At 29.6% G+C, this 12,872-nt stretch overlaps 2 protein-coding genes across 3 annotated transcripts in view; one reads left to right on the forward strand and one right to left on the reverse strand.

Annotated features, from left to right (window-relative positions):
• LOC106789996 (facilitated trehalose transporter Tret1-like) overlaps positions 1 to 7,057 on the reverse strand; it is a 22,962-nt gene extending 15,905 nt beyond the window's left edge. Inside the window, exons 1-3 of one of the 2 annotated variants that reach the window (XM_014754607.1) lie at positions 6,963 to 7,057; positions 5,693 to 6,826; positions 1,610 to 1,649 (exon numbers count right to left, since the gene is read on the reverse strand). In XM_014754607.1, coding sequence (XP_014610093.1) covers positions 1,610 to 1,642 — 33 coding nt within the window. In that variant the 5' untranslated portion in view covers positions 1,643 to 1,649; positions 5,693 to 6,826; positions 6,963 to 7,057. The remainder of the gene's footprint in view (positions 1 to 1,609; positions 1,650 to 5,692; positions 6,827 to 6,962) is intronic. The other variant, XM_014754606.1, reaches the window with a different exon arrangement.
• Positions 1 to 12,872, forward strand: part of LOC106789998 (RING-box protein 2) — a 38,520-nt gene that overhangs the window by 17,980 nt on the left and 7,668 nt on the right. The gene's annotated exons all lie outside the window — the stretch shown is intronic.

Genomic DNA, 12,872 nt, shown 5'->3' on the forward strand with positions numbered 1-12,872 from the left:
TTTTTTTTTTTTTTTTTTTTTTTTTTTTTTTTTTGTTATACTGCATTTTATTTATTTCATCTGTAAAATTATTTCTTAATTTAATATATTTTTTTTGTTCTTTTTTCTTTACTAAGTTTTTATAAATTTTTAGAAATATTTATCTTAAAAACAGAGTATATATTTGTTATAGAGATAATTTTTAAAATAATTTGTTGTTTTTTTATTTAGTGATAATTTCAAAAGTATTACGAGGCCGATTCGTTTTTTAAGAAATTAGATTTTCTAATGATATCTCTTCTTTATAAAAAAAGAAAAGGAAGTAATTTTTCATTCATTCATCTCGAATCCGAAAAGGATAATTGAATTATAATATATAGAAAGAGTTAAAAAGTATTTCAATTTATTTGGATATTGTTGATAAGAATTGAAATGATTTATGTTTAAAAACGTGCGCGTTTAAATTTTAATTAATTTATATTTATTCATATTTCTAAATATAGAATGAGAATATCGGAAATATCTGAAACAAATTTGAGCAAATGGTTGATAAAAATAAAACGTCCAATTATAATTCGCGACGTATATACCAACATATGTATTTACATATGTTACAATTATGTACATACAAGTGTTATTAAAAAGTGTAGACGGATTGAATTTATCAAATACGAATTAATTTTAATCGTGCTACTGTGGGTAATATTCTTAAATAAAAAAAAAAAGAAAAAAAATTATTGACATGCAAGAATACAACGAACTACTACTATCGATGTGTAAAGAATTCGTAATTTACGATTTACTTTACTAGGATAATTTCATTCTTATTAATTTCAATTCTTTAAGCATGCAAACTCGTTTTAAAACTCGGCATACTTCGAGTGCAATTTTTTCTTTTTTCTTTCCCCCCTCCCGTAGAAACGGAATTTGTCGTGAATTTATAATGACCTTAAAAAAAAGAAAAAAACAAATTGTTGACACGAAATCTCGCGTGTTTCGTAGCAAGGCAAAAGTGACGAATGGATGGTGATGATGGTATAATTGCTTTTATCTTAACAAGCCAAGGTTCCATCGAGGTAAATCATTTGAAAAAAGAAAAAGAAAAAGAACGAATAATTGAAATAAAAATGCAGAACAAATAAAAACTGGAAAATATAATGTACTACACCCTGTGTGCAGGCTACAATGGTTCTAGTTTGCATCCATACTGCAGTCCATCGTGCATATTATTTTTCTTCTTTTTTTTTTTTTATCATTTTTATATCATAAATAGAGAAAGAAAAATCGATTTTCTTTATAAAAAAAAACCCCCTATCCATGATAAATATAATATTTTCTTATAAGAAAAACTTTGAACTTGAATCTTTTCAAGAATAAATTGCAATATTTAACCTTGATACCAATGACAATGTTAAATCATTTTTAATTTTATTTGCTTCCTTTTTCTCTGGTTTTCTATTATTAAATTATCCCTGTCTTTTTCTTTTTTTTTTTTTTTAATATAAATTATATGTATATATATACTACATTCATTATCACAGCAGAACGATGAACTAGTCGAATGAATTTCTATACGCTGAAGAAGCGGGGTAAATTTGATTTAGACATTAGAGCAACATTGATGACGTACCAGCGACGTAGATGCTTGTGGCCCTTGAAGCATTTTAGCGCTGCGTCCATGACAGTCAACAACGTAATCATGAGTTGGTTGCACTGACCTCATCTTCGAGTATAATATTTTTTTATTTTTTCAAATTATTTTAAAATATATATATTTTTATATATATATATTTGTCGTTAAAAGATGGATTCAAATGATTTTCAGTATTATAGGAAAAATCCTATCCGTGTCTAACAATTGTCGCGATCTAACTGATAAAGATTCCGTTAGAAAATTTTAGAGAAGCCGAATATCTACGAACTAGTCTCCTGTTCTCTTACTCTATATATGTATTTGGAATATCGAAAATTGCAGCCATTTATGATCCCTTGTTAGTTGACTAATCACCGAACAAAAAGACTTAAGACCCGTTTTGCTTGCATACTCAATCTTTAACGAAACGAACAATATGTCTACCAATGCACCGGTCTTTGATTTATTATGTGTTGAAGAAGAAGCAGCATAATAACTCGCTAAGAGAAGTGTGTATGTATTCAACGATAAGTTTCATTCTCGGAGAAACAAATGCGTCAAAAAAGGAAAAAAAGATCAGATAACTTTGTAACCTATTGTGCATCGCTTTTTTTTCTGTTCTTTTTCCTATCCTATTTTTCTTTTGTAATTCTTTTTTTTTTCTTTTTCCTTTCCTTTTTTTCTCCCTCATATTCTAAACATATAGATCATGAAACCGGTATGGTGCGGATCTAACTAGAAATGTTATTAATTTTCAATCTTTAAAATGGGTAAAAGTCAAGTAAACGATTAATGCCAATTTTCTCCCCCCTTAACGCTAGGCAACCCATCGTACAAGCGTGTGAATGCATGCAACCAGCTCTTACCATTAGCACAATGCGACACATTGCAATGATCTATGATAACAATCGCGTACTTGTGATTTAATCTAATAAACAATAAGAAAGAAAAAAAAGAAATATCTCCGTTAATGAATTTTGTTGTAATATACGTGATAAGGGAAAAACATTATAAGAGATAAGAATAAAATGATTTTTGAAAATAACACACGATAAATAAAGAATCATTATAAAAAGTTTTAACAATCACAAATAGAATCATTTGACTTTTCGAATTGAGCATGATCCTAACAGGTGATATATGCTAATCGTAAATCGATATGCTGTACATAATTAAAAACATAAGCGTATGAAGCTTGAAAATACGATCACTTTGAACAGATAAAAAGAAAAGCATATTCTACGAAAAATTTGTTGTTAAATAAAATAGATTTGTAATTAATTAAAATATTTATGCGATAGATTGATGATTGGTGCTTTCGAATCCATAAACTTCATTCTCGTTTGCGACGAATGTTTCCCTTTTTTTTTTTATTTTTTAACTACCTACCGTCGTTAGAGAAAAATAAAATAAAAATAGTAATAGACATGAAATAAGTGGAAATAGGTCCGAAGAAGATATATCGATAAAGCTAATGGATAACGGTCACACAATAATGTTTATTGCATTTTTCTTTTGTGTTACATGTATGTATGTATTGACTCATTATTTTGTTTTTTTTTTTTTTAAAGGAAAATAAAAAGAAAAAATAATGAAACATAATGATTTTGCGAACGACGACAAGTCTGCCGCAGACAGTCTCCTGTAAGATTAGTCAAACTTTGAAATTTCATTATTGACACATTTACGATTAATGAACGTTTGCTGTAATTCACCTGTAAACATTTTATCTTATTTTGTTTTTTTTTTTTTTTTTGTTTTTTAAATTAAGATCATAATATTTTTGTACATTTTTTATAAATCGTAGTTACATGTAAGCCGAATTAATTTAACTACCAAAAAAGAAGTTTCTTTTTTTTCAACAACAATAATCGAATTTATATAATAAAAAATACAAACAAAAAAAAGAGATTAACGATTGTTAATAACAACAATAGAAAAAAACGACAAAGAACAGGATCAAAAGACAACAAAGTACGGAACTGATTCGATGAATTCTTTTTTTTTTTTTTTTTCTCTCGAACAAATTTCATACAATATTATCTTCGTATTCCCATACACCTGCTAAACCACCTGCTAATCAAAGAAAGATTATTACGATCTTGGAAAAATTGTATTTACAAACGAGACGAATTTAATTATGTCAACGTAACTAGAAAATATAAGATAAATAAAAATATATTGCAAGAAAAAATAGAGACGGAAGAAAAGAAGAACAAGAACAAGAATAAAAACAAGAACGAGAACGAGAAGAAGAAAAAGATATGTGAAAACGTAGAAAAATCGGAATAAAACGTGGGAACAAAATTTGTACGTGGTCAAATTTTCGCGGGGTTTTTAACGCGCTCTTGTTAGTTTCGAAAATGCCGCTAGAGGTCATTGGTAAGGAGAGAGAAAGAAAAAAGTTGAAAAAAGAGGGAAAGAGATAAAAGTTCGAAGGTCTCGTCGGCGCGAGAACAAATAGAGCGGGCTTTTCGTTCAAGTCCGCGCATGCGCATAAATTTATATATCCATTGAAAATAATCGATATTTCTCATGCGCATACGTAGTAAGAAGACGTCGTATATATTTACGTATTTATATAATATATATATGTGCTCTGTGAAATGAGCATGACGAGTTATTGAAGAATAACGGGAATGAAAAAGAAATATGATGGAGGAGGGTTAGGGGGAGGTGGAGAGAGGAGAGAGAAAAGAAAAGTGGAGACCAGATAAAAAATACACGCGTCGAAGAAAACGCATAATATTATTAAACATGCCGTATCGCGAAATTAAAAAATAAAAAAATGATAAAGAGAGAAGAAGAAGAAGAAGAAAGGAAAAAAACAAAAAAAAAAAAAAAGAAAATAAATTCCTCGTGAAAAGTAAAAATGAAATTTAATTATTAGAACGTGCGTCACGGAATTGTATAACAAAACGCTCGGGATAGTTCGGCTTAAATCGTTTCAGAATCGTGTATCGCGTGTTGCTTTCATGTATTCGTAAAAATAGAATTTACGATAAGTTAGCCGTACGAAATAAAACGTAAAAGGAAAGAAAGAGAGAGAGAGAGTGAGAGAGGAAGAGGAAGAGAGAACATACCGAGTTATTGTGTTTCTCTATCTGCTTGTATACGTTCGAGTTTTTAATCATTCTTTTTATCGACGATAGTACGAAAAGTCGGGGATAAAGATAATTCGTTATATTCTTGCCATAATTTTGTTGAAACCCGTTGAGACCGTTGTTATCATAATTATGAAAAGGTAATATTAGACTTGTAATAATGTTTGTTTATTTAAAAAAGAAAAGAAAAAAACAATCCGAAACCAATGAAGGTAAGATAAGAATAAAAACAAGCGTGAAAGATTCGCGCGTTGTTAAAAGTAAAAAACTAGAAGATGGTAAAATTAGGAATAGAAACGAAAGAAAGGAACGGATAAATTCAAAAATAGAAAATAAAAGTTAGTAATAGAAATGAAAAAGAAGTGGAAAAGATTATGCGTATTGGTGATATGTTTATATATGTAGGATATGTTAAAATAAAAGGATGTGCACATGTTGTACGGACTCGAGGATGCTGTATGAACATGAAACTACCACCGTTGCATCGTTGTTGTCGTCGTCGTTCATCGTTGTCGATGTTGTCGTTGTGTCAGTGGCCGAGTATCATGGAACTTTCCAGAGGTTTAGAGAGGAGAGGGAGAGAGAAAAAGAGAAAGAGAGAAAAAGAGAAAGAGGAACGAAGATGGAACGCTAGCGCCAGCCGTGAACCGATCAAGGATAAAGGGAGAAGGAGCAAAATCAAAACGAGAAATGCCGGGTGTGTTGCATATAATGTGTAAACTAAAATATATATATATATGTATAAATGTTTTCAAAAATCGTATATATTACCGTATGGAAAATAAATATGAAATTTTTCAATGAATGATTACAAGGGAAATAATAATAGGGAGTAAAGAAACAACAACCACTGTTACGATCGATTAACATTAGAAGTGAAGCATTGTGGACTAACGAAATGAAATGGAAAAAAGAAAAAAATAGAAATAAAAAGAGAAGAAAGGACATATCGTAGGGTAGCGTAAGCTTGGCTTACCTTCGTTTTTGCGAAGGGCACAAGGCACAGGGGCCATGGTTGCATGATCTGTCTCCTTTGCGTGTTAGACGGCATCGTGTTGTGCGTTGTAATGCCGGTTCTCTCTTTTTCAAGTATCAATCTGTCACCTTTGCACCGCCGTTGTGGCCTACAATCAAGGCTAAGTACCGGTGAACGTCGTTGATAGTTGTCTTCTTCTTTTTCTTTTTTTTAAAAGATTCCTTTATGATCCTCGTAGATTAATTAATCTACTGGTTTATTTTTTTTTAATGATATGGTTCTTATTCTTGTGATATGTATCCTGTCAAATAGCAGGTGCTACACGTAGAAGTAAATATAAGTAGAGGGATTGGGGTGGTTGGTACGTGCGCAGAAACTGGCAGGATGCCTCTGTCGGCCCAGGATATAACTACTTCCGTCGATTTTTTTTGTTGTTGTTTCTTCTCTTTTCTAACCTTGGCACGACAGAGTGTGCGCGTTTTACTCGACACACGTGGCTCTGTTATGACAACAGAAAATAATCATTTACTGTAACTACTGTGTGTCTCCTTGTAACTAGCAGCTGTTTGATGTCTTCCTTTCTATCGAAGAGTCCACTTTATTCTTGATTATAATCAAATTGTTGTGTGATCTCTGTACTCTATAATCACAGATGAATCTCAGGAATTTCTTTTGACGATTACGAGATTCTAATATATATATATATGTGTCACGTTTGATTGGTATATCACCGTTCAACCCTTGTGACGCGATTCCAGGAACGTCTAAAGTCTTAATGACGCCTCGTAGCTCCTATACCGTGGTAACTACCTCTTTTTACCACCACCACTAGAACCACCACCACCGCCGCCGCCACTACCACCGTTCGTTATAGTCGCCTTACAGCAACGGTTGCTTCCTTCCTCTATACTTTACTGACGTCTGCACACCTCTTCTCGACCAGCTGCCACTGCTGCTGTTGCTGTTATTATTCCTACGTTTGTTGCTTTTCTTCTTGAATTTTTCTTTATCTGTATTATCTTTCCTTTTCTTTTTCTTTTTCTTTTTCTTCTTCTCTTCAACTTCTTTAAGTTAATCTTCCCTTCTCCTCCTCCTCCTCTTCTTCGTTAAGATTAATTATTCTTCAATGAAATTCTTTGATGAATAAAAAAAAAATTAATTGAAATTATCGAATGTATACAAATTAAAAAAAAAAAAATATATATATATATATACGACTATTTATGATTTAATCGAATAAAAATATGATCCGATCAGTAATCTGTCGTACTTGTATATATTCAAATTTATCGTTGTGATGTCAAGGTAGTAGTATTATCGATGGTGAAAGGATACGCGTAGATGCACGTGTTAATACTCGTGGGTTTTTGGAAGGTTTGCTAATCAGATCGGGGGGTTTGTCTCTTTTATATAGACGCCGTTGCGGACGTAAGCACCGCCCACTTCTTTTCTCGGGGCGCGTTCCTGACCAAGTGGTGGGGATAGAACCAAGCCAGACGGCGACCCGACGTAGTCGGTGAGTCGCGTGAATTACCCGCGGATTGGAAACCGTCTTGTATTGTGTCGATTAGATGTTCCTTACACAGATATATGTGTATATGTGTGTATACAAATACATATATATATATGTATGCGACATTTATAAGTAACGTTTGATCCGATCAAAATCATTTTATCCAGTAAATTTGTCAATTATTCAAACGGTTACTATTTACAAAAAAGTTGCGTCACTGATCGAAACTCTCATATTTTCTTTAATCATTTTTATTTCTTTTTCTTATGAATTTGCATTATTTATATTATGATAATTTGTTGTTAAATGTGTTACAAGTTTTATATATATATATATGTATAGAAGAATTTTGTTATTTAACGGTTAAACGATTTTACGTTGGCATGCGCACCATATTCAAATTCTTATCCTTTTTCTTGTCCTTCTTTATGTTCCTTTCATCCCCACTCCTCATTCCTTAAACCATTCTATTTGAGTTTCAATGTATTCGGCTGACTATTTTTTAGTCTAGACGGGACTGTAAAAATACGTGCCCTTTGGCCGAAAGAAAAGGAAGAAGTAGATACGAATGAAATAAAAAAGAAGAAGAAGAAGAAGAAGAAAAGAAGAAAAAAAGAAAAGTGTATTATATGATCGCGTGCTATGGTTGGTTTATCTAATCGTGATGCAACTCCTATATCTATTTATCTATAAAGATATATTACATGAGATCTTTTTTCTTTTTTTTTTTGTTTTTTTTTTTTTTTTTTTTTTTTTACCTCGTACAGTTTTACTAGAAACTTCTATCATTAAATAAGGATGCATGAATGAAGTCTTGTTCTTTCCTTTTTTATTATTTTTTTTTTTTCTTTCTTTCCTTGATAAATCATATCTTCATTCATATATTTTTTTCCTTCTATTTTTATTTCTGAAATAGGAGAACTCAATTAAATTCGAAGTCTGTCATCATCGAAGTATGCATTTAATGAAGAATAAAAAAGTTAAAAAAAAATATTCCGAACTTTCGTTGACAATAATTTACGATTTTGTATCCAAATGATAACGGAGACAATTATTTCAGCGATACATCAAAAGATAAGCTTAAAATTAATATAATATATATATGTATAGACGTTCATTTGCCAAATCGATTAACATCACAAAATTCTGAATGTAAAAAAAAAACAAAAATTGATAAAGTCACAATACACCTCCATATAATTTATTATTATTCGACATTTAATATAAAAAAAAATCTTTGTTAAATGAAAAAGAAAGACAAATCCAGATAATGGGTGTTAAATATAATTCTACAAAATTCCAAAAGTTAAATCAATCATTTTGGTTTGTTTTAATGACTCGAGATATAAAAAAAAAAAAAAAAAAAAAAGAAAAAGCAAATTCTAAAAGAAAAAAAAAAGTCAAATATAAAAAGACGCGTCACAAAAATAAAAATAATAAAAATAAAAAAGAAAATTAATTTTCAATATATACAAAAAAAAAAGTGATTGAACATATTCCGGGGTAAAACAATTTTGGCGGTAAAATGAAAGAAGAAAATAGAATAAAAGTCATATTAATCTTTCTCTAATATGTAAACAGGTAATATATATATCCGAAAAGCGTATCGCGATTATGAGAAGAGACAAGTAAATCCATTTGAATGGTGACGATAGTAGCAGCAATACTTCGGATCTCCCATAGAAGGTTCGAGTCGTTCGACCTCGTTCGGCAACGCACTCGTCCGTATACAGTCGTCAGACTTGTCTTTCTCTTTCTCCATCCTTTTTCTTTCTTTCTCTCTTTCTCTCTCTTTCTCTCTTTTTAACATACACACATATAGAAACTTTCTGCACACACGCCTATCCGCACGTACGCCGCCTTCTTGGCATCTCTTTCTCCTGGAAGTCTTCTTATTACTACCGCTTCTTCTTTCTTCCGTATCTTTCTCCATTACAAACTTGCCTTAACTTCCCCAAGTTAATCCGGATGTTGGTGTGTTAGTAAATGCACTTTTCTGTATGGTGTATAAACCACACGTACATCCTTTACAATTCCTCGTGCACGTATAGTTATGCATGTACGTTACGTTACGTGCGTATTATATATGAATAGTCGGCAATCCCTTCAAAGGGTACTCAGATCTTTTGCCGAGCATGCATTCTCAATAGAAATAATATAATAATAATTGGATTGTATTCATATCAAATGAAATTTTATATTCGTCAAAATTTTCACCATGATTTCTCGATAATATCGATATCGAATATTATTACGAATTGATTGATTATTGAAAGAGCTGTTTTATTTGAATTAATGGGGGATATCTCATTATAATGAACAAATTATATCGTGACACGTGTGTATGTTTAATTATTATTATTATAACATAAATCTTGTTAATAGTAGAGAATGTGTTTATGTATCGTATCATGTCACGAGGTTTTTAAAGGAATCCATGATTACGAAATTTTTTTTGAAGGATATATATATATATATATGTAGTACTACGTTGTTCAAAATGTTATATACATATATAGATAGATCAAAAATAAAATACATGTATGTAGAGACGGGGCTTTGAGTTCATTTTGAGCGGGAATCATTTACTCATGACGTTTAAACTTGACGTTAAATATTTTTTAATCAGAGATATATATATATATACAACTCGATAAGATTAACTCTGACGCAAAAAGTTCAATTCAATTTTATACTTGACGTGTCCATACAATATTTATAATATATAGTTAATTCGACTGATTTGTTATTGAATTTAAGTCGCAAAATAACTAAATATATTTTTCAAAAAATACATATGATACATTTTGATATATTGAAACCATCCGTGAAATAAACATTAATGATATATCTGCATATATCTTCTTCTTCTTTTTTAATTTTTTTTTTTTTTTCTACATACGTACAATTGTATCAATTCGCAATAGTATACCATTTCATGGTAAAAAAAAAAAAGATATGCAACTACAAGCATTTATGGTAGTCGTGTAAGGTCATATCAAATTTACAATATAATCGCATCTTGTTACCTACCGATTACCACACGTTGAGTCTTAATTTGATTTATATAACTTAAGAAAAATAAACATTTCTTGTTTATCGCGTTCGATCACGCATCTATCTAACATTCAAAAATTCATGTAAACAAAATCCTAAACTAACCACATTATATTATTTTATATAATTATGTACACAACATGCAACAACAAGGTTCAAACAAACATATAAATCATACGAATTACAATCAGTTTGATCGCAGTTTTTATTTTTCTCATTTGAATATTATTTTTCTTCACTTCACATTTTGTTTATCAATTTTTAATATTTTTCGATCGTTCAAGATTAATTACTTTCTTTTCTACGCAATAGTAATAGATAATAATATTACGAGAAACACATTCCAATGCATCATCATCGATTGTCATTTTATACAATACATACATATGTATTATATGTCAATGAGAAAAAAAAAGAGAGAGAGAAAAAAATATGTTTAACGTTTGTCGCGTTCATAAGAATAACTCTAACGTTGTTATACTAGTTCCATATATAAATTGTATATTTTGTATTATTTCTTTTTTTTTTCTTTTACATACACAAAAACCTACACGCATAATTATATATATTCATATATGTTGAAAGGTAAAGATTTCGGTAAAATTTATCTATGTTAATTATTATATACATCCGATTATGATAAAAGGCACAGGACTCTGTTTCTTAATAACACTGATAACAACGTTTGTTGTGTGCTATGCAAATGATTATGAGTAGGAAAAAGAGAAGAATGAAGATTAAAAGAGAAAGATCGTATTGTTAGAATTTAATTGTCATGAGGTTTTTTTTTTTCTAGAAGATTCAAGAATAACGAATTATTTAATATTTCTATACAAATGAAATAATTCTTATATTTTCTAATCGTAATTATAAAAACGAAATTCCTTCTCCTCTCTTTCTCTCTCTCTCTCTCTCTCTCTCTTAATCGTTACCGGTTTTGCATTATTGTTGCACATGCAAAATGTCGCAGGAAGGTATAGCGTTACCTATGTATGCGCGTAAAAATACCTACACATATACACCATATATACAAACGTGTTATATATCAACTTTGAATATTAAACGAATGGCTGACTTCGTTTATAGTATTTTTCCATCAACCTCCGTAATTATCATATGATTATGCTGTGAGGCATAACTAACATTTAAAGTCGACTCAAGTGAATAAGTATAAAGTACGTAAATGCATATATAATTAAATTAAAACGCTGGCGAGAAGATAATCAGATATATTCTGATAGTTTTTAAACGATTAAAATCAGTCAACAGAAAAGAATTTTTTTTTTTTTTTAAAAAGTGCGAATGGATTTTGGAAAAGTGCGCATTTCTTGACTTTTGTTATTCTTAAAATTACGTTACAACGATTAAAATCAGTCAACAACAAATAATTTCTTCGATTTGTTATTTGTTAAAAAACGTAAACTTTTCAAAAAAAAAGTGCGAATGGATTCTGATCATTATTTTTAATTTCTTGACTTTTCTTATTTTTAAAATTACGTTAAGATAATTCGTAGAATGATTATTGATAATTTAAAATGATCAATGTAAAGTGTCTGATGAAATGGTAACGATAATTCTTATCATAAAAGTAATTATTGTCCTTGGTTCATTAATGTTAACGTATTTAACGTAACTTACGTAGAATATTACGTATATATGTGATACGAGTTATCGTGATTAATAGAAATGATACAATTTCGATAATACATGAGTAGATATGTCATTGTAATGGATCAAGTTTTATTTATTAATCTTTTTATTTGTTTACTAACTCAATTGTGTGTACTTTTATTATTCGTTACTCTTCTGTGTATGGCAAAAACTTATCATATATATTATTGCTTTTATGTTCGAAGTAGATTACATTTTGTTGAAACCTTTCAAATATTATTAAATTTTATTGTCGCGTTCGTTAGCGTACAGTCCAAGATAATAATACAATTTTTTACTATTTTTTGCGTATTATATTGTGTTATATAAAAAATATATAGGAATGTAATTATCAACAATGTCGCAGATATTTTTTTTTTTCTTTTTTTTTCAGAAAATATTATCTCTTATCACGATGTATAAATGCGATAATGCATTTACTGAATTAACGATTTCTACTACTATATATTTATTATATTTTATTGACAATCAATAGAATTCTTTGTATCAGTGAATCGGATATTTTATGCTTTGCTATGACATATATATATATACATAAGTATATATACACGTAGAACTTTTCATATCCTTTGAAATATTTTTTATTTCATGAATAATAAGTAACAAACAAATGTATCTAATAAACAACTAATCGTTTTTACTTAACGAGCAAAAACAAAAGACTAAAACCCATTTATAAACAGTCAATCTTTTGCAATATGTATGTATTTAAACGATGGTTAACGCGTCATAATCCTAGGAGATAAACATTAGACCGGTACATCATACATATATATATGTGTATGTTTATACTATGTAGAGTGTATAAACTGTGATAGCAGGTATATTATCTTGTATATCGTTGGAAATTGTTTGTCATGTTTAATTATGATTTCATTTACCGAAAATATCTCTACATTTATATGTATGTATGTATGTATATATATATGATATATTATA

This window comes from Polistes canadensis, unplaced genomic scaffold (assembly GCF_001313835.1).
Source record: "Polistes canadensis isolate GaletaPanama2010 unplaced genomic scaffold, ASM131383v1 scaffold_210, whole genome shotgun sequence".
Classification (NCBI taxonomy): domain Eukaryota; kingdom Metazoa; phylum Arthropoda; class Insecta; order Hymenoptera; family Vespidae; genus Polistes; species Polistes canadensis.